This window comes from Pygocentrus nattereri, chromosome 12 (genome assembly GCF_015220715.1).
Source record: "Pygocentrus nattereri isolate fPygNat1 chromosome 12, fPygNat1.pri, whole genome shotgun sequence".
Classification (NCBI taxonomy): Eukaryota; Metazoa; Chordata; class Actinopteri; order Characiformes; family Serrasalmidae; genus Pygocentrus; species Pygocentrus nattereri.
In genome coordinates this window covers 39,083,176-39,106,359 of record NC_051222.1, presented here as the reverse complement: position 1 = coordinate 39,106,359, position 23,184 = coordinate 39,083,176, and the positions used below count along the sequence as shown (strand labels likewise).

The window sequence follows — 23,184 nt, the reverse complement described above, 5'->3', positions numbered from 1 at the left end:
ACCCTACCAATCAGCATCCATCTATATATAAACAAAATCTTTGATGAAATTTAGGACAGTAACTGAGTAACTGAGTAAATGTAATTAGTTTCTGTACTTTTTGTAATTAGTTTCTGTACTTTTTTCTGTACTGTAGTATTTTTTGGTGTATCTGTTTCTCCATTCTAGGCGACTTTTTCCTTTCACTCCACTACACTTCAGAGTCTAATATCCGACTTTTTCCTCCTACATTTTGAGAAATCTGTCATTCCTTTTGGTTTCTGTGTGTATAAAAACGTAACATGTCAAAACGAAAGAAGCGCAAAGCCAGAGCACCAATCAGGGCCCAGCGGTCACTTTGTTTAGAGCTGGTTTTGACCTGTTGGTCAGACCGACCCAGTGCAGCACGCGGTTCAACGTCAGCGCAGCAGCGTAAAACTTTGGGAGAGTCTGTTCAACATAAATGATGAACTAACCTAACTTTGTGTAAATAGAGCACAATATAGAAATATGTCCACATATGCAGTCGAGACTGATGCGGCTTTTTTCTGAATTTCTACAAACACCATTTCATTTTATAGTAAATGAGTTTGGGCTGGTTTATGTTTATGAACAGACGCCTACAGATCAACATAGTAAAGGAGCTCATCTGTGATCCTGAGTTTAAAGCCAGTTTTTATTCAACTTAAACTTGGAACTAAGTTGTAAATAAATCTGAAACTGAAACTTTGCTTGTGTGTAAAAAGTGATTTCAGAGCCACTCGGTTCTCCCTGATGGAAACTGTTTACCTTCAGTGTTTTGTGCTTCTGATTATTTTAATAGACGTCAGCGTCACTAATTAATGACGTTCTATTAAAAGACTGGTTTACCAAGAGAGACGCTGGAGGACTTTCACCTGAAATGAGTTCATGAAGCCAGTCTGGTTATAAAAATGATAACAGGACATCAGAGCCAGAATTACTCTTTTAGTACTTTTACTTTATACTTAAGTACATTTGAAGGGAAATACTTTAGTACTTTTACTCAAGTGGAGGTCTAAAGGGAGGAACTTCTACTTTTACTGGAGGAATATTTTACCTTGGGTGTCTCTACTTTAACTCAAGCACATGATTTAAGTACTTCGTCCACCACTGTTGCATTGTTTAAGGCAACTGTTTGATGATTTAGGCATGCAGTTAGCACCACGCTAATAGGTGGGGTATAAGCTTCAGTTACTTGTTAGCTACACTAGCCTCATTGCTCCAGTGGTAAAAACTAAAGAAGCAAACTCCACATCTGGGGTAAGAGAGGAAAACTTGGTCAGTTCTATTGTTGTTTAAATGATTAGTCTAAAGCTGGATAGTTAGAAGAAATCCTGACTATTTACCTGAGCAACATCTGACAGGCTTTGCAGGAAGTGGTGTCATCAAAGCAGTACATTTGGAAGTCATGACCGTTAGCTGTGCTGTTGTCTGGACACAAGTTGGACCTGCACACAATCACCATTAAGAATCCAGAAACCTTTCAAATTACTGGCCAACAATTTCCTACCAGCTCTTACTGGAACAAAGTTTGGGAAATGATGTAGATGATGGAGATGTTTCACTCACAGAGCCATCTCAAACTGCTCCAGCCATTTCTTCTTCAGCTCCCGCGTCTTAAAGAATAGGTCATAACCGCCCTGACCGTACGAGTCCATCAGCAGGAACGTATGTGTCCACTGTGCACACACAAAATAAACATATTCAACACAATTTGAGTTTGGAGAGAAGCTGAGTAAAAATACATGATTATCAATATGAATTATATATAGAGAAGAGAGTTGAAGATAAACTTGAGAAGAAAAAGTGCTAGATGAAAATAACTAGACAAAAGGATGATGAAAAATATCAAAATGAAGAATGTTGAACAGGAAGATAAAGGGAAGAGAGTGACAAAGAATAGATTATAAGGAGAAGAAAAGAGAAGATAAAAGAAAAGATAAAACTGAAAAATGGTCGAGGTATGGATGAAGACACATAAAGAGAAGAGATGCCGTAATAAAGGAAAAAGAAATGTAAAGATGAGAAGATCAGTGATGAAGAAAGAAATGATGATGATGTGAGGAGTAAAGAGACGGAGATGATGGAGATGAAGGTAAGGAGTGGAGAGACGGAGATGATGATAGAGATGAAGGTGAGTAGAGAGACGGAGATGATGATGTAGATGAAGGTGAGGAGTAGAGAGACGGAGATGAAGATGGAGATGAAGGTGAGGAGTAGAGAGACAGATATGATGATAGAGATGATGATGTAGATGAAGGTAAAGAGTAGAGAGATGGAGATGATGATGATGGAGATGAAGGTGGGGAGTAGAGAGGCAGAGATTGTGATGTAGATGAAGGTAAAGAGTAGAAAGACGTAGATGATGATGGAGGTGAAGAAGTAGAGAGACGGAGGTGATGATGGAGATGAAGGTGAGGTGTAAGGAGACAGAGATGATGTCGTAGATGAAGGTAAAGAGTAAAGAGACAGAGAAGATGATGGATATGAAGAAATAGAGAGCGATGAGGATGGAGATGAGGGTGAGGAGTAAGGAGACAGATGATGTCGTAGATGAAGGTAAAGAGTAGAGAGATGGAGATGATGATAGAGATTAAGAAGTAGAGAGAGATGATAATGGAGATAAAGGTGAGGAGTAGAGAGATGGAGATGATGAAGGAGATGAAGTTGAGGAGTAGAGAGACAGAGATGATGTCGTGGATGAAGATGAGGAGTAGAGAGATGGAGATGATGAAGGAGATGAAGTTGAGGAGTAGAGAGACAGAGATGATGTCGTGGATGAAGATGAGGAGTAGAGAGATGGAGATGATGTCATAGATGAAATTGAGGAGTAGAGCGACTGAGATGATGATGGAGATGAAGTTGAGCAATATGATGGAGATGAAGGTAAGGAGTAGAGAGATGGAGGTGAAAAGCTTGGTGAAGATGATAAAGATGAGGAGTAAAGAGATGAAGATGATGATGGAGTTGAAGGCGAGGAGCAGAGAGATGGAGATGAAATGCTTTGTGAAGATGATGAAGGTGAGGAGTAGAGAGATGGAGATGAAGATGAGGGGCAGAGAGACGGAGATGAAGAGCTTGGTGAAGATGATGAAGGAGAGGAGTAGAGAGACGAAGATGATGATGGAGATGAAGGTGAGGAGTAGAGAGACGGGGATGATGGAGAAGAAGGTGAGGAACAGAGAGATGGAGATGAAAAGTTTGGTGAAAATGATGACGGTGAGGAGTAGAGAGATGGAGATGATGATGGAGATGAAGATGAGGGGCAGAGAGACGGAGATGAAGAGCTTGGTGAAGATGATGAAGGAGAGGAGTAGAGAGACGGATATGATGATGGAGATGAAGGTGAGGAGTAGAGAGATGGGGATGATGGAGAAGAAGGTGAGGAACAGAGAGATGGAGATGAAAAGTTTGGTGAAAATGATGAAGGTGAGGAGTAGAGAGATGGAGATGATGATGGAAATGAAGGTGAGGAGTAGAGATACAGAGATGATGATGGAGATGAAGGTGAGGAGTAGAGAAATGGAGGTGATGAAGAAGATGAAGGTGAGGAGTAGAGAGACGGAGATGATGAAGAAGATGAAGGTGAGGAGTAGAGAGACGGAGATGATGATAGAGATGAAGTTGAGGAGTAAAGAGATGGAGATGAAGGTGAGGAGTAGAGGAGCTGGTGAGGAACCTTCTTGTGATCTTTATCTCCTGATGGTTCATCTCTGAGCTGGAAGTGCTGAAGGTCGATGAGCTCCTTAAGCTCCATACTCTCTCCACTCCTCTTCTTACAGACCAGCAGAGCCTTATCAAACAGGAACGCATACCTGCACACACACACACACACAAACTTTAATGAATGTGAACAAAAAACTCTGAAATAGATACACAAATACATTGTTGCTCAAAAAAGATAATTTTGTATTCCTTAGATCCTTAGTTCCTTAGTTTTTTTGTGATTGGTCGTAATCACTGTGTCATTTGTTCTGAGACCTCCTCCTGACTGTCTTCTTCTTCTTTAGGCTGCTCCCTTTAGGGGTCGCCACAGCGGATCATCTGCCTCCATCTTGCCCTATCTACTGCCTCCTCTACTTTTACACCAACCTCCATGTCCACCTTCACTACATCCATAAACCTTCTCTGAGGTCTACCTCTGCTCCTTCTACCTGGCAGCTCAATCTCCAACATTCTTTGCCCAATATATCCACTATTCCTCCTCAACACATGTCCAAACCATCTCAACCTGGCCTCTCTGGCTTTATCTCCAAACTGTTCCACCTTCACTGTCCCTCTGATCTGCTCATTTCTAATCTTGTCCAGCCTTGTCACTCCCAACGAAAATCTCAGCATCTTCATCTCCGCCACCTCCAGCTCAGCCTCCTGTCTTTTAGACAGAGCCACAGTCTCCAAACCTCCTCCTGACTGTGATTGGTCCTAATCACTGACTGTGATTGGTCTTAATCACTGTGTCGTTTGTTCTGAGACCTCCTCCTGACTGTGATTGGTCCTAATCACTGTGTTGTTTATTCTGAGACCTCCTACTGACTGTGATTGGTCCTAATCACTGACTGTGATTGGTCCTAATCACTGTGTCGTTTGTTCTGAGACCTCCTCCTGACTGTGATTGGTCCTAATCACTGCCCCTTTGTTTAAACCTCCCCCTAGTTTGTTTGTTTGTTCCTTGTTTGGTGTTCCAGTGTAGCCTCTCCTTTTCTTGTCAATGCTGTCAAAATGTGCTGGTTTAAAACAACTCGCACTTGCATCGTGCACCCACATCTTCCTCCCCATCTTCATCACGTTTACATACATTTAACACTTTCTCCTTCTGAAAATGCCCATTTTGGAGATATGAGGTTTTCTTATGACAGTGACTACATAAGCAAGTCCAACATGCATCTATAATGTTGCCCTAATAATGCATTTGATCCAAACAATCAGCTCTAGCAGGTGTGGCAGATTGAGGTTGGTGCTAGACTCCACTGGAAGGTAGATCTCCAGGACCACTGGTAGAAACCCTCACATTTACCTGTCCTGTTTGGACTTCTTCTCTGGACTGCAGATCTTCAGCTCTCCGTCAATCTTTGGACGCCCAAACAGAGCGAGGGACTGAGTCTGGGGGCACAAGAAGAGAAGTAAGGATGTAATTTAATCTATGTCATAAAACCTACTCTAATGTAGTCAACCAGCCAAGACACGCCTGGGGTCTGAAATTAACTTCTTTAGTTTTGTGCTGAAGCTACAAGGCAAATGTACTGCTCGTGAATTAGCATGATGCTAACTGCTTGTCCAAACGATCCCACACATGCCGCAAAATGCTGAAATGACATTAGCTGTGTGGTTTCTGACACTGTATGACTGGCTGATCTAGAAACATGGGCACAGGTGCAGTAGCATAATTAAAAACAGTAGAAGCCACTTGGAAGGTTGAATTTAGTCCATGTTTGTAGCCAACAGCCTGTCTGAAATCACAAAATCAGTCTACTAGAGATTACTAAAGAACTCCACCTGCTCTGAAATGAAGTGATTTAGTCATGCAGTTAGCACCATGCTAACTGCTAGTAAGCTTCTATTACGTGTTAACCACTTTAACCTTGTAACTCACATGAAAAAAAGTAAAGAAATATGTGTACAGTACAGCTAAACAAGGCTAAGTGGACAAAGGTACAGGCCTCAGGGTGGCTGCTGCTTTGTTTTATCTATGCCAACGTCCTTTAGTCCATGTTTATAGTGTCTAAAACCACATAATGAAGTCTATTAGAGAGACTGAACAACTCCACCTGCTCTGAAATGAAGTGATTGTCATGCAGTTAGCACCATGCTAATCGCTAGTAAGCTTCTATTACTCGTTAGCCACATTGACCTTGTTGCTGATGTGCTAAAACTAAAGATGTGTCCAGTATAGCTAAACAAGGCTAAGTGGACAGAGGTACAGGCCTCAGGGTGGCTGCTGCTTTGTTTTATCTATGCCAACATGCTTTAGGTCATGTTTGTAGAGTAATATGGTGTCAGAAACCACAGAATTAAGTCTATTAGAGATGCTGAACTCCACCCGGTTTGAGGCAGATTTGCTAATCTGTTATGCTAGCTGGCGGAGTCTAAGCGTCTATTACTTGTTAACTACATTATCCTCGCAGCTCCAGTGTTAAACCTAAAAAACGTGCCTTGGCTGATTGACTGTATTCAGAGGGGAACAGGGTACAGCTGGTTTTTCTACTATGGCTTTAAGAGCAATATCAGTAGTTCAGGGCCGAGTTCAGTCAGAATGAAACAACCCCACTGTGGTTACCTGCCTCTGCACAGCGTCGTGCTCTGCAAACATTCGCATGTTGCAAGATCTGGAGAGCATGGAACGGTTCATACATGTCTGGCTGGAGTGTTTAAATGAAACGATACCTGATCAATCATTCCAATAAGCGATAATCATGATACATCGATCACTTCTGAACCGTGTGAAGGTTTCAAGTGCGCAACACAACTGCCGGTGGCCATTTGAGACGCTTGTGAAAGTGCGCCATCGTATCGTATACACGTGTGACTTTACTGATATCTCTCCTTTCGTTTGTTTTTTTTTAGGTGCACATATAGTAGTGTGCAAAAGTTTGGGCACCCCCGGTCAAATTCTAAGTTGTTGTTGATGTCCTAGGTCAGAACAAGCGAACACCTCCTCCATGGAGAACACACTTCTGCTGATTTTAATGCACAGTTACTGTTCATTTGCTGAATTTAACATTTTGGGGGGAGAAGTAAGACACACAATGTGGGCCGTGCAAAAGTTTTGGCACCCTTTATGTTTAAATTTTTTTTGTTTTTCCAATATATAAGAATAAATAGAAACCGTGCACACAGATCAGCAGAAAAATGCCATATTCACCACAGAAAACTTATTTTCACTTCAATATAATCAACAAAATATGCCGGTATTAAAAATGTGTACTGTAGATATGTTTATAGTCTATATTTATACTTTGCTATGGGCAATTTTAACGTCCAACAACGTGTTGCTGTGCACTCAGCTCAAATAACTGATCATCTCGGTGAATTACGCTCATTGTCATTGTACTCAGAAGTTGAATTACAGGAAAAAAAAACATTCAAAGGGGATGGTGGATTCCAGCGACCAATGAGAAGCGTGCATTTCTACATAACCGTCCCCTAAGCAGGTGCATGCATGCTTTGCTCTCATTGTAACTTGCTGGTTTGAAGCACTATCGATACATCCAAAGGCAGCCGGCATATAAATCTCAAATATGGATTGAATTAAAAGGGAATTCACATGTTTTTCACAATTTCTGCATCATATAAACAGAGTCGTTCAGAGCGGTTTGGTCTGAAACGCTGCGTTCTAGAGAAACTTAGAGTCAGAGCCGTTCACAGTGGTGGTGATAGGAACCAGACGTCCCTCTAAAAGCTCCTCACAGAAAGTTCCTACATGAAATGGTTCTGAATTCACTGCCTGATGACTGAGACGCTGTTTTATGAGAGTTTAGAGAACTTCAACTCCATTCATGGTGGGCGGAGACATGCCGGATATTGTGAGGCAAAAAGAAACGTATTATGTTATTTACCGCTATACTATCTGAAATATGATTGGCCACCTCACCAAAGCTGGAAGTTGATAGGTTATTAAAGAGGAATTCACTGAGTAAAAAAAAAATCCTCAATACTTCAGTGTTTGAGATGTAAACAGAGAGATTCAGAGGATTTGGGTGTGAAAAGGTTCAGATGTCTTTACAGTGGTGGTGATGAGAGCTTCCGAGCTTATATGGAATGTTGATGATGGAAAACAGTGGAAAATCTGGAATAATGAGTTTTCTTTGGGGACTATTTTGCCGCACAGCGCCCTGCATGTCTCCCTCCACCATGAATGGAGTTGAAGTTCTCTAAACTCTCATAAAACAGCGTCTCAGTCATCAGGCAGTGAATTCAGAACCAGTTCATGTAGGATCTTTCTGTGAGGAGCTTTTAGAGGGACGTCTGGTTCCCATCACCACTACTGTGAGCAGCTCTGACTCAGTCAGTTTATCTAGCACACCAAACCGCTCAGAACGACTCTGTTTGCATCTCAACCAGCTAATTACATGAAAAATCAATTCTCTTTAAGTTGTCAGTCCTGAGAAAAGTTAAGTGTCGCCTGCTGATTTTTATTTGGGAGATGGGAGTGTTTCTGCTCTATTAAAACTGAATTAAAACTCTTCCCAATATTGTGAATGAAATCCAATAGATCAGCTAAAGCTTCCTCATTCAGAAAGCCCATTCATTCATACTGTAAACACATCTACGGCTTCCTGAGGCCCAGGAAACAACATATTGGGCAGTTTAACAAGGTGAGGTCTTAGAAGACTCTGGAGCCTATCAGTGTGGACCAACTGGAATATGGCATCATACTGTGCACCTGAAAGTGAACACAGCTGAGGAACTGGGAAAGTATAATGTAGCATGGTGGCTCCAAAACACTCTTGGTCATGTTCTTCATAACGTTCATATTCCATAAGCTCCATTCAGAAGCTGGGCGTCGTATGAGGCTGTAGCTCTTCTCTCCAGTCTAATAGACGGTGACGTCATTTTAAACCCTTATAATAAAAGAAGCTGAACTCAGTTTGTTTTTCTACTGAAAGTCGACCCGTTTTTCCCCAAATCTGGGCTCTAAACTATAAACAGACGGCGTCTCTTCAGTGATCTGCTCTGGAAACATCACTTTTAGAAAACAACACAAAGAGCGGCGCAGATTTTTGGCTTTTATAAAAACAGTAACATGTCACTGCTTGTTTGCTGCTTTGTGTTTGTTTGTAGGCCTGTAGAACTCAAAGCCAAAATACGCCATGACTTGTTCTATAAAACGTCTTAACCCCTTAAAATCCCAGACTTAATACATGCTAGGACTGACTAGTCAGTAACTACATGGGCTACAATGCAGACTGGATGAGTTAGTTTTAGGTTCACACTTTGGACGTACCAGTGAGTTAAACTGCTGTTACCACTGTCCCTGTTGGTCCAGTGGCTAAGATTAGGCGATCTAACTGCTGTGGCCCGGGTTCGATTACCAGTCAGGGAAGTCCTTCGGTTTTGGGAAGTCGTGGGCTGGAGGTTAGGGAACCAGCCTCGTGACCGGAAGGTCACCGTTTCAATAAACAGAGCCGACAGTCATGACTGAGGTGCCCTTGAGCAAGACACCTAACCCCCAACTGCTCCCCGGGCGCTGTGGATAGGGCTGCCCACCGCTCCGGGCAAGTGTGCTCACTGCCCCCTAGTGTGTGTGTTCACTAGTGTGTATGTGGTGTTTCACTGCACGAATGGGTTAAATGGGGAGGTGGAATTTCCCCGTTGTGGGTCTAATAATAATAATAATAATAGACGTGTGGTTACGCACCTATGGAACGTTAGCAAATAAGTGCACATCAATTGCATTATATCCAAATATGTATTAGCATTTTTATATTTGAAACTGATGGGCTACAAATTTTCAATTCAAGCCAGCTCAATTTTCTGCACAGCACAAATGAAGCTGGCCAATCAGAGCTCCGTTGTCATGGTTGATTGTAGTCCAAGCAAATGGGAATCAATCACAAGTCTCCGTGATTATAGTGGAGCACAAAAGCTTTTAAATAGCAAGCAACATGCTAACTTCATAAACAATTCAGACACATGCAACAGCCTTGAAAATGATGGTTTGTTGATTTTGTAAGGGAAAATAAGTGACATGGCCTCTACAGAGAACACATTTAAATACGGCCTTTGTTGCAAATTTCATTGCACAAATTCTGTTTATTTGTTAATGATATATTTAATAATATCTCTATTAACAATATCATTATTCATAGAGCACTTTTCACACCTGTGGCACTTCAAGGTGCTTTACAGACAGGTAATGATGTTTTACAGTAACAGGCAAGGCTGGTAGAGTTTGACATATTGGAATAAAATAAAATATAACATCTAAAATGTGGCATAACTTTTGTTTGGGCCTCGTTTGATGTTTTATTATCTTTCCAGGACATTAAATTTGGCATATAAACAGTAATTGTGCATTAAAATGTGCTTATTTTCACTTCTTTCTTTTGCATACTGTACATGGTGTACTATATGGTGATGTGAAGAAGTAAGTCCACCCCAAAAGGTTAGACTTATTCAGCATACTTGGACACATAGATAAGTCTTCATTTGAACAGCGTTGATATATAAAGGTGATATAATGCAACAAGTGACACCTAAAAATGATCATTTTTGTCACTACTCATGTAATTGAAATAAATACTAATGCAATTTTCTTATGTGGAAAAAAGTAAGTACACCCCATTTAAACCTCAGACATCTGGTCTGGTTTTCAATCAGCAAATTCACCTCAATACAACGTCTTTAAGAATCCCACAGTTTCATCAAAGGTCTGCAGGTAGCTCTTGCAACCGATGTACACTGATGTCAAAGTGCATGCATCACGACTGCACAAATTTGACCTACATGGTGCATGAGGAGGAAGCCTTTGCTGTCTAAAAAGAACAATAAAGCGAGACTAAAGTTTGCCAATCGATATCAAGGCAAAGACCAGGACTTCTGGAACAATGTGCTATGGACGTTGATAGACGTAGAGCTGTTTATCCACAGTGCCAGAGGCCACGTTTGGGCAAAACCAAAGACAGAATTTAATTAGGAGAATACCAGCTGTAAAGCATGGTGGTGAAGGTGCAGTCATAGAATCAACTATCAATTCTCTTTCATACCAAAGAGTGCTGGAGGAGAATGTGAGAAAAGAGTTGAAGCTGACGACCTTCCTACAGGATAATGATCCCAAACACACAAGTAAATCCACCAAGGAATGGCTCAAAAGGAAGAAATGTCATTTTTGGTTTGTGGAATGGCCCAGTCATATCTCATTAAAATGCTGTCGGGGGGGTTGAAACGGGCTGCACATGTGAGAAGCCACTCGAACATTTCTTAGTTGAAGTAATTGTGCATGCAGAAATATGCAAAATATTTCTTCTAATAGATGAAACTGGGAGACGGTTATAGGAAACACCTACATAAAGTCGTTTCTGCCGAAGGGGCAGTACCAATTTCTGGATCCAGGGGTGGACTTACATTTTCACAAAGACTTCTCAGTTAATTTATTTTGAAATCAATGATGGCAAAATTAAAATTTCCTTTGTTTTGGTTCTATTACATAACATATCTATACATACTCTTCAGCTGATGAGTGTAGCTGAAAGCCCGGGGAATCACAAGGAGTACCACAGTACAACACTGTGACTGTTTCTAAATCTAGGTCTGCTCTCTCGTGAAATTGGACTAGATGTGAAGGTTCCACTGCGTTAAAAGCACAACTTTTTTCTTCCTGATAATATCGTACTTGGTGTGAAAGGGCCTTTAGTTTTGATTTCCAGCTCTTACCATGTTCTCAATGCAGAGCTGGAAGGCTGTGATCTGACGAATGATCTCATTATCCCTCTTCACCTCGTTCACACACTGCGCTAGATCCTACAGAGACGTACAGCAAGAGGACATCCGTTAAAACAGTCCAACATTTCTGAACACATCTTTCATGAACATATATATATCTGTCTCTATGCACCTCATTTTATCTCTAAAAACTGAGAAAATATAAATGCAAACTCTATATGTTTATTTATCAGATATATACAGTAGAATTCAGCTATGATAATCAATATTTCCTGTAATATTAAATCAATCCGGTATGCAGCAAATGCATAGAATTATTTTGATCTGTTCATCTTAAAAAAAACGTCACGATGACTGGAGCTGAAGGAGATTCTAAAATGTTTAGAAAAAAATACTGAAATATCAGCGATGAAGTTCTAATATATTAAACATTTGGAAAGAAATTCTGATGAAATGAATGTCCTGAATTCGTCATATTTCAAAAGTGGAGATCGGATGTAAAAATCTCACTTATCATTTAATCCGTTTTCCCAGAGTTCTTGAAATATTGAATACAATGTCTAAAAACACCTTTGGGTGAGTAGTTTATAGCATTTGAATGTTATTATTGTTTATACAATGGTTGGCTCCGGCCACGCAAGCTGATTGGTTTAGAAACGCTCTATCTGTGCTGATATTTCACCATGACATCACAGGTTTTTCACAAAACTGTATCACTCTGCTGAGACGCCGTTGCTAAGCAACAACTTTGACGACTTTGTACTTCAAACAGAAAACGGACACTGTTAAGATCACATCTGACCGACAGCCGATTTGGTCCGACTCTGAAGACGAGGCGACACTAAATTCCCAAACTGTCGTCTCCACTGAGCAGCTTTTCAGTCGGCAGCTGTGACAGAAGAACAGCTGAACAACCTGGAATCAGCCAGAAATGAACCCAACACCATTCGCCAAACTAAACGGGCTGTAAGAAGCTTTACAGACCGGCTGGAACAAAACAACATTAATACTGATCTGGACAAACTGACCAAACTGAGCTGAACCTGATATTGGGTCAGTTTTATGGCTCAGTCTGATTCGGTCCGACTCTGAAGATCAGACACGTCTGGCGAATGGTGTTGGGTTCATGTCTGGCTGATTCCAGGTTGTTCAGCTGTTCTTCTGTCACAGCTGCCGACTGAAAAGCTGCTCAGTGGTGACGACAGTTTGGGAATTTAGTGTAAGGAGCTGGAGAACGAACTGCCGGCTGAGCGGCGAGTGGGCGGAGCTCGTTACTCTGACGTAGCAACGAGCTGCTCGTTAAGGAGCTCTAATTAGGAGGAAGGAACTGAACATTAAAACATATTAAACGCCACGTTCACGGCCAGTTTATTCATTTCTTACTGTATTTATTTAAGTGCTGTATTAAAGCAGTAGAGCACTCGTGGAGGGAGTTATAACCAGTATGTGATGTTAGATCATGATAACATGCTCCCTCTCGGGTTCTACTGACAGCAAGTGATACCAAACTTTTGAACAGTTGTGTAAATGTATCAAACACATTCTCACCCTCATGGCGTCCAGTGCAGTGCGCAGGTTCTCCTTATCAGTGGGATTAACGGTGTGTTTCACCAGTTCCTGACAAAACAAAGACAATTTATACACAGTAGAGTGTCTCTGTGTGTGTGTGTGTGTGTGTGTGTGTGTATACCAGTATTAGTGTGTGGTGGGAGTATATGAGTATATGGTTGTTTGTACATATGCATGTTTTTCCTGAGCTGGAGATTAGAGTTATACTGGAATCACGTTAGATGACCTGTGACACAACACGTCCTCAAATGACTCGCAACCCAGGGACTAAAGATTCGACTCAGAATCAGAGACTCAGCTCAGACTCACATTGCAGACCCTCAAGACATATACTCATATCTCAGAGACTCGAGACTAGACTCAGACTCACATCTCAAAGACTCAAGACTCAACTCAGACCTTCCGGAGACTTAGACTCGAGACTCAAATCTCAAAGACTCACAACTTGAATTGGATTTGAATCTCATTCACTCCAGAGTTGAATCTCAAAGACTTGACTCAAGTCAGACTCCCAAAACCAGAGACTCAAGACTCAACTCAGATTCACACCTCAGAGACTCAAGACTCAGACTCACATCTCAGAGACTCGTGACTTGACTCAGACTCATATGTCAGAGACTTGAGATTCAACTCAGACTCTTATCTCAGAGACTCAAGACTCAACTCAGACTCACCTCAGAGACCCGTGACTTGACTCCGACTCATATGTCAGAGACTTGAGATTCAACTCAGACTCTTATCTCAGAGACTCAAGACTCAACTCAGACTCACAATTCACTCAAGACTCAACTCAGACCTGCTTTCCAGAGAATTAGACTCAATTTGGACTCACACCTCAAGACTCAATTCACAAAGACTTGAAACTTGAATCAAATTTGCATCTCATTGCCTCAATCTACAGACGCTTTCTAGACACCAGAGACACATGGCATAAGTAGCAAGACATTCTGATCATCACTGACCAGAAAGTGACATCATATACCTGTAACAGTGATGCCTGACTCCCAGGCACACGGAACGATTTCTACTCACGGTTTGAGGAAGAAAATAACCAGCCAGTCAGGAGGACCAGCCTTCCTCACACCAACGAAGTAGTCTTAGTCTATCAACAGTAGATGTTAGGACTATACTTTCCAGAGTTAACCCTTCAGAGCAACCTTCCGTTCACAGGGTTGGTTCCCTAACCTCCAGTTCACAACTGCCCCGTGCTTCTTATTAACACCAACAAAAAAGGCACCTAACAGCCGGACGAAGCTATAGGACACAAACCAACTGTAACTAAACCCACTCACCGACGGAGAATAACACAAATAGATCTCACTTTATTTGGATAGTCCACTTTAGAGTATCTACAGATGTTCGGATTAGGGGCAGTCATGGGCTGGAGGTTAGGGAGCAAGCTCTGTGACCGGAAGGTCCCCTGAACCAACAGTATGTGACAGAAGTGTGTGTTCACTCGTACGTATGTAATGTTTCACTGCACGTATCTGTTACAATGAGGTTGTTAAATTTCCCCATTATAGGGCTAATAAGAGTATAATAAAAGTAGGGCTAATTAAAGCTAATTAAGGTCAATTTAAAAGATATTTATTTGAATGTACCTTGAAAGTACAAAGTATCTAAAGCAAACTATCCAAATGAAGTGTAACCCACAAATAATACATAATCACACTTAAGCTAAAGTTCCAGGCCTCTAGAGCCTCTTCTGTGTACTGGAGCAAGTGGTTTACATATGATGCCCATCTTCATTTCAGTTTTTGACATAATATCTGCACTCCAAGTAGGCCATGTAATGCACTGCTGTTGTGTATTTGGGGCCTGAAGAACAACATTTCATTCCAGTGCGTGTTATTTTGAGGAATGGCAATAAAGACCATTTGACTCATAACCTGACTCCAGATTCAACTTGGACTCTCACCTCTGACACTCGAGACACAAATTAGCCAGAGACTGTGTGACTGTGTGTATACAGTGGTTGTTTGTGTACATGTGGCTGTGTGTGTATATGGGGGTGTGTGTGTGGCTGTGTGTGTATATGGGGGGTGTGTGTGGCTGTGTGTGTATGTGGCTGTGTGTGTATATGGGGGTGTGTGTTTGGCTGAGTGTGTATATGGGGGGGTGTGTGTGGCTGTGTGTGTATGTGGTTGTGTGTGTATATGGGGGGGTGTGTGTGGCTGTGTGTGTATATGGGGGTGTGTGTGTGGCTGTGTGTGTATATGGGGGTGTGTGTGTGGCTGTGTGTGTATATGGGGGGGTGTGTGTGGCTGTGTGTGTATGTGGTTGTGTGTGTATATGGGGGGGTGTGTGTTGCTGTGTGTGTATATGGGGGTGTGTGTGGCTGTGTGTGTATGTGGTTGTGTGTGTATATGGGGGTGTGTGTGTGGCTGTGTGTGTATATGGGGGTGTGTGTGTGGCTGTGTGTGTATATGGGGGTGTGTGTTTGGCTGTGTGTGTTTATGTGGTTGTGTGTGTATATGGGGCGTGTGTGTGTATGTGGATGTGTGTGTATATGGGGGTGTGTGTTTGGCTGTGTGTGTGTGTGTGTATGTGGTTGTGTGTGTATATGGGGCGTGTGTGTGTGTGTGGCTGTGTGTGTATATGGGGGTGTGTGTTTGGCTGTGTGTGTGTATGTGGTTGTGTGTGTATATGGGGGTGTGTGTTTGGCTGTGTGTGTGTATGTGGTTGTGTGTGTGTTACCTGCAGCAGTAGGTGGTATTTTAGTACCCTCTGCATGGGCACCATCAGCAGGTCTCTGAGCGAGAATCGGCCACTGTTGGCTCTCATAGAGCACTCCTGTGGTGAAGTGTAGGAGGGGGGTACTAATTACTGCATGCATTCATGCCCACGCTAACAGGTGTGTGTGGGTATGTCTGAGTGAGACCGCGAGTGGTTTCTGTGTATATTTCGTTTAGGTACCTCTAGTTTCATTCTGACGTCCTCCTTCATGCTGGCGATCTTGTCCAGGTGTTTTGTGGCGGATTCCACTTGACTGCAGTATCGACCGTACAGCAGCAACCTGTCAAGATAACGGTGTGCTTAGAAAAGGACAGACTACTGGCGTTCGGTTCAAAGTGTTGCACAGGTCAACACCTCAATGCCCTGGAAACTAAATTCCAACAGATAAACACTTCACGAAGGTTTACAGATATTCCTACCAAGCGTTAAACTAAAATCAAGTGTGAAATAAATAAAAACACAACCCAAAGATGTGCTCACTTCTCCTTGTAATCGATGAAAACCTGGTAGAGGTTTTCTGCACCGTACGTCGATATGGAACTCTGCACTTCCTTCAGCAGACAGCGATGAGTACCGGCCAGATCCTGTAGATACACAAACACACAGCTTTGACAGATAAAATAGACAGAAATAAATATTGAACAAAGGTAAAAATAAACGTAAGGGTAATTATATATGAAGTGCAATACTATCTCTAAGAATGGTTTTGGTTTAAACAGACAGAACACTCACTATGCGAAGCTAATGTAGAAGGTGTTTTTAGCATTTTCAAGTTGTGTAAAAATCAAATACAAAAGCTAAATAAATACAACCCTGTTTCCAAAAAAGTTGGGAAGATGTGCAAAATGTAAATTAAAACATAATGCAATGATGTGCAAATCATTTAGACCCTATATTTAATTGAAAATAGTACAAAGACAACAAAATTTAAAACTAAGAAATTTGTTTTTATTTTATTTTTGTTTATTCGCCCATTTTGAATTTGATGGCAGCAAAGTGTTCCAAAAAAGTTGGGACGGGCAGGGGAAGAAATGGCTGGTAAAGTTGTGTGATGCTAAAAAAACACCTGGTGGTTAATTGGTAACAGGTCAGAGTCTTTCAGAAGTAAAGAGGAGGAGGGGTCACCACTCTGTGAAAGACTGCACCATCAAATAGAGCAACAGCTCAAGAAGAACGTTCCTCAACATAAAACAGCAAAGAGCTTCTGCTTTTCATCGTCTACGGTGCAGAATATCATTAAAGACTCAGAGAATCTGGAGAAATCTCTGTCTGTGAGGGACGAGGCTGAACACCAGTATCTGCTGGCCGTGATCTTTGGGCCCTCAGGCAGCGCTGCATTAAAAACAGACATGATTCTGTAGTGGAAATCACTGCATGGGCTCAGAAACACTTCTGAAAACCACCGTTTGTGAACACAGTTCATCACTGCATCCACAAATGCTGTTAAACTCTAAAACACAAAGAAGAACCCAAATATAAACAGGATCCAGAAATGCTGCCACCTTCTCTGGGCCCGAGCTCATTTAAAATGGACTGAGGGGAAGTGGAAAAGTGTCCGGCGGTCCGACGAATCAACAATGGAAATTCTTTTAGGAAATCATGGACACTGTGTCCTCCGGGCTGAAGACCACTCAGCTTGTTATCAGTGCTCAGTTCTAAAGCCAGTATTCATGATGGTTTAGGGGGGCATTAGTGATCATGGGCGACATGCTCATCTGTGAAGGCCCCATTAAAGCTGAATGATATAAACATGTTTTAGCAACATCTGCTGCCGTCCAGACGACGTCTTTTTCAGGGAAGGCCTTGATTATTTCAATGCCAACTGAAATGAATGAATGAACGAATAAATGAGTGAATGAATGAGAGGATGACTGCATTACCTCTACGTTGATGAAGATGTTCTCGATGTCATTGGGTTTGAGGAAAGCCTGCAGTGGCTTCATAAAGTGCTGAAAAACAAAGGACATTGTGGTCAGTATGGTGGCCTGTTTTGACCTGCGCTGTGGTCACTGTGGTCATATACAGGCTGAATGTACCAGCAGTATGGACTCCAGTGTTTGTGTGTATTTCTCCTCAGTCTGCTGGATCTCCTGCAGACAGCAGCTCCTCTTGTCCACCTCAACCTTCTGCTGCTGAGGGAACACAGAGCAGCTCTTACACAGATAACAAGCCTCATACAATTTAAAACAGTTGAATAAAAACAGAACTAATGATGTATGAGTGAATGAGTGAGTGAGTGAATGACTGAGTGAATGAATCAGTGGATGAGTCAGTGAGTGAATGAGTGAGTGAGTGAATGAATCAGTGGATGGTTCAATGAGTGAGTGAACGAGTCAGTGAGTGAATGAGTCAGTGAGTGAATGAGTGAGTGAATGAATCAGTGAATGAGTCAGTGAGTGAATGAATGAGTGAATGAACCAGTGAATGAGTGGGTGAGTAAATGAGTGAGTGAGTGAGTGAGTGAGTGAGTGAGTGAGTGAGTGAGTGAGTGAGTGAGTGAGTGTCTCACTGTCTCTGGCGGCTCCTCCGTCCTCATCAAATCTTCATAAATGTCATCTCCCTCATTCTCCTCATCCTCCACACAGTCATACAGATCATCATCCTCATCCACCGTGTCACTGAGAGAGAGAGAGAGAGAGAGAGAGAGAGAGAGAAAGACAGGGAGAGAGGCAGAGACAGAGAGAGAGAGAGAAAGAGAGAGAGTGAGAGAGAGAGAGAGAGAGAGAGAGAGAGAGACAGACAGAGAGAGAGAGAGACAGCTAAGCTAAGCTAAGAAGGTTCTTCATGCTCACAGCTCATTTACAGAAAAGTCTCTAATGAATCGTCACGTAAAAGCTTCTTCGGAGAACCAAAAGTTGGTTCTTCTTTGGCTTCAGTCATGAAAACGAGCTCCGACTCACTCTATCTGGTCTGAGAGGCCGGTGTAGATGTCATCATCTCCAACACACACTTCATCAGGAAAAGGCCTATGGAGTAAAAACACACATTAATGCCGGAATTACAGAGATTTTACTCCCAGAAACAAACACCCGGAAGTCCAGAGAGGCTGCAAGCTTTTGCTGTAGTTTTATGGATTGTTTTTGTTATACAAGGTAATTAACTCGTTATCTCAAGATAACAACTTTGTTATTCTTAGATCACACAATAATAACTTTTGTTATCTTGAGATAACAGGATAACTCATTATTTCAATATAACAACTTTGTTATTTTGAAATAACAAGATAATTAACTCATTATGTTAAGACAACAACCTTTGTTATCGCAAGATCACAAGGTAACTAACTCATTATTTCAAGTAAACAACATTGTTATCTTGACATAACAAGATAATTAACTCGTTATCTCAAGACAATAACTTTTGTTATCTCGAGATAACACGACAAGTAAATCGTTATTTCAAACTAACAACTTTATCTTGACTCAAGATAATCAAGATAACAAGATAACTAACATGATATTTCAAGACAATAATTTTGATATCTTGACATAACAAGATAATTAACTTGTTATTTCAAACTAACAACTTTGTTAACTTGATGTAACAAAATAACATTAGCTCAACTTTTGTTATCTCAAGATAACAACTTTGTTACTCATTATTTTTACTCATTATTTCAAGAAAATGTTTATTTTCTCATTATAACAAGATAATTATTTTAGTTATTGAGTTGTTATCTCAAGAAAACAATCCAGAAAATTATAACCACCTCATTACCTAACTTATTATCTCAAGATAACTTTTGTCATCTCAAATTAATAAAATAACTAACTTTTGTTATCTCAACCTAACAATCCAGAAAATCCACACTTCCATACTAACACGTAAAATCACATCCACATTATGATAATTAAGCAAAAAATATTTAATTTGTTTGATTTTCTGCCTCCATCAGACACGACATGCTTGGCGTCTGAAGGTGGTCTTGTTTAGTTTTAGCACAGGAGCTATGAGGCTAATGAAGCTAACAAATAATGGAAGTGTATACCCCACCAGTTAGCATGGTGCTAATGTGCTAGCTGCATGCCTAATCCTCACACGTTCACCTCAAACAGTGGTTTATAACTGTCATCTATAAACCCAGACAAACGTCCAGACAAACATCCAGACAAACGTTCAGACAAACGTTCAGACAAACGTCCAGATAAACAATCAGACAAACATTTAGACAAATATTTAGACAAATGTTCAAACGTTCAGACAAACATCCAAATGTCCAGGCAAACGCTCAGAAAAATGTTCAGACAAACATTCAGACAAATGATCAAATAAATGTTGAGACAAACAGTCAGACAAACGTCCAGACAAATGTTCAGACAAATGTCCAGACAAGTGTTCAGACAAACGTTCAGACAAATGATCAGATAAATGTTCAAACGATCAGACAAATGATCAGACAAATGTCCAGACAAATGATCAGATAAATGTTCAGACAAAGGATCAGACAAACATTCAGACAAACATTCAGACAAACGATCAGATAAACGTTCAAATGATCAGACAAATGGTCAGACATTCAGACAAACATTCAGACGAATGTTCAGACAAACGTCCAGACAAATGTTCAGACAAACGTCCAGACAAATGTTCAGACAAACGTCCAGACAAATGATCAGACAAATGTTCAAACGATCAGACAAATGGTCAGACAAACATTCAGACAAATGTTCAGACAAACGTCCAGACAAACGTCCAGACAAATGTCCAAACAAACGTTTAGGCAAACGTTCAGACAAATGTTCAGACAAATGATCAGACAAATGATCAGACAAATGTCCAGACAAACGTTCAGACAAATGGTCAGACAAATCATCAGACAAAGGTTCAGACAAATGATCAGACAAATGTCCTTTACTGTAGAAAACAGCTCATCACACAGTGTCACTGCGAACTGATGAGGGGTAATTTGGATTAGTATTTATAAAGAAAAACTTTGAAGGCATCCTGCATAAGGACTTTATAACACATGCAGAAGCATTGAATCATATATTTATAAAATGTTTGAGTGCTTATTAACACCTCATGTGACATGATGATTATTGAGTGCTTTTTTATGAATTAAATAACACTGTCATGACGCGATGCCTTTAAACTCACGATTGACATTTGTTCCTTTTATAACACTGTTATAAAGCATCATTCCACAGCAATAAGTTTCCATTTTTTGTTGAAAAGCAAAAATGAGTGGATGTGTAATGTCCTCACCTGAAACCTCTCTGAACTGCTATTTGGGTTTGGGACAGAATGGACAAAGTACCGATCACCTGCAAGAGAGCATTAATAACTGTGACATAAAGCAGGAATAAGTGTTTATTTTGGAATTTCAGTGACACTTTAGATTAAGAATATATGCATAAAACTAGAAAAAGCATCATATAATGCACTTATAAAGGACAGCTATGTGCATAGAGACTTTATAACACATGCATAAGCATTGGATAACATTTATAAACAAAAATTTAATTGGAAGGCTACATACACAGGGTCTTTATTATACATGCATGAGCATCAGATAACATATTTATAAAGGAAACCTTTCATTTGAAAGCTACATATATAGGGACTTAATAACACATGCATAAGCATCTGATAATGTATGTATAAAGTAAAACATTTAATTAAATGCTATATACACAGGACCTTTATTACACATGCATAAGCATTATATAACATCTGTAAAGGAATACTTATTTAAAGACTACATACATAGGGGCTTTATTACACATGCATAAGCTTTAGATAACATATATGTGAAGGAAAAGCTTCATTTGAAGACTATGTTTATAGGGACTTGATACACATGCATAAGCTTCACATAACATATGTATAAAGAAAAACATTTAATTGAATGCTACATACATATGGACTTTATTACATATGTATAAGCATTCAATAAAGTTTTTATGAAGAAACATTTATTTGAAGGCTACACATGTAGGGACTTCATAGCACATGCATAAACATTGGATAATTTATTAAGCAAAGATTTATTTGAAGGCTACATACACAGGGACTCCATAACACATGCATAAGCATGATATAACCTTTTTTTTATAAAGTAAATCTTTTATTTAAAGGCAATGTAAATGGGGACTATCTGTAAATAGGGCAACCCATGCATAGTGCAACGAAGCACACTGCATATGATGCCTTATAACAGGCTTATTGTCGGGCATAATGTCAATGCAGTGTTATTAATTTAAGAAAACATCTTATGTCATTTGGCATAAGCTTTTCACAGATGCTGATGCTTTGCCTCATAAATACCTATTGCGTGTTTTTACAGGCATCATAACGTCCTTATGTAGGTAGTCTCCAATTAATCATTAGGGAATACTGACATGAGGTAGAAATAGTTGCTTTAATTTTGAATTTTTGAATGAAAAAATTCTCAGACCTTGCCGAAATCTCGTACGTCGAACAGGTCGAAGGCCTCGAACAGCTCACTCTTCTTAATCCCAAATCTATCATGGCAAGCACTCAGAAATGTTCTGATGTTCTTCAGACACAGGAACTGCACAGAAACAAGCAATTTAATAACAGGTGAATTTGCAATGTAATTACATAGTAGTTGCATAGTTATTACACAGTAATACACTAAATGCACAGTACAAATGTACAATGATGATACAATGTACAAACACACTCACACAAGCACACAAGGACATATACGCCTAGCATCCCCTCTCTCAAACACAAACCACAGCAAGCACCTTGCAATACCCTTGCAACCACCTGGAACACCATAGCATCCACTTAAAAGTACCCTAGCAACTGCCTTAGGTGCTTTAGCAAGTGCTTTGCAACACCCTAGTAACCACCCAGAATACCATGGCAACTACCTATCAATACAAAAGCAATGATCTAGCCACTGCCTAACAAACAACCATGACTCTCTATGAACACATTCTCTATGAATCTAAAGAACCATTTCACCAGGCAGTGAACCATTTAAGCATGCAAATGGTTCTACATAGAACTCTTGGTTCACTGCCATGAGAAGAACCTTTAAAGAACCATCTTTCCAAGTGTGTACAGAGAGATGAGAAGAAAAGACTGCGTCCTTTCCAGATGAAAGGAGCTCAAAGAGCTGAGAAATCTGATGTCTCACGAAATGGTTCAAAAGCAAAAATACTAATAATCATTAAATATCAATGAAAAGAAAGAAAGTACTTAAGAAAGAAAGAAAGAAAATGTCCATTCTACAAATGTCTATGTAGAATGTTTTTAAAAATGGTTCTATACAGCACCAAAAAGGGTTCTACTTTTCTTAAAAGCTTGACACTGTAAACAATAGAAGAACCCTTTTTGGTGCTGTATAGAACCATATACAACACATTCATTCAGATTGATGGATAAAGTTCTGTAGATGGTTCCATAGAACCTTTTTGCAAAGGGTTCCATTTAGCACCAAAATAGGATTCTTCTATTGTTACAATGCCAAGCTTGTAAGAGCTCATTTTGTTGTTATGTAGCTGCTTTTGCTAAAAGCTTGACGTT

At 40.5% G+C, this 23,184-nt stretch overlaps 1 protein-coding gene across 3 annotated transcripts in view; it reads right to left on the bottom strand.

Annotated features, from left to right (window-relative positions):
* Nucleotides 1-23,184, bottom strand: part of LOC108412244 (proto-oncogene vav) — a 58,811-nt gene that overhangs the window by 19,068 nt on the left and 16,559 nt on the right. For 2 of the 3 annotated variants that reach the window (XM_017684171.2, XM_017684174.2), the window contains exons 3-17: nt 22,082-22,198; nt 20,890-20,948; nt 18,585-18,650; nt 18,194-18,302; nt 17,721-17,816; nt 17,565-17,633; nt 16,165-16,268; nt 15,865-15,964; nt 15,646-15,741; nt 12,928-12,996; nt 11,371-11,457; nt 5,015-5,100; nt 3,680-3,815; nt 1,570-1,679; nt 1,347-1,448 (exon numbers count right to left, since the gene is read on the bottom strand). In XM_017684171.2, the coding sequence (XP_017539660.1) occupies nt 1,347-1,448; nt 1,570-1,679; nt 3,680-3,815; nt 5,015-5,100; nt 11,371-11,457; nt 12,928-12,996; nt 15,646-15,741; nt 15,865-15,964; nt 16,165-16,268; nt 17,565-17,633; nt 17,721-17,816; nt 18,194-18,302; nt 18,585-18,650; nt 20,890-20,948; nt 22,082-22,198 (1,406 nt within the window). The remainder of the gene's footprint in view (nt 1-1,346; nt 1,449-1,569; nt 1,680-3,679; nt 3,816-5,014; nt 5,101-11,370; nt 11,458-12,927; nt 12,997-15,645; nt 15,742-15,864; nt 15,965-16,164; nt 16,269-17,564; nt 17,634-17,720; nt 17,817-18,193; nt 18,303-18,584; nt 18,651-20,889; nt 20,949-22,081; nt 22,199-23,184) is intronic. The other variant, XM_017684173.2, reaches the window with a different exon arrangement.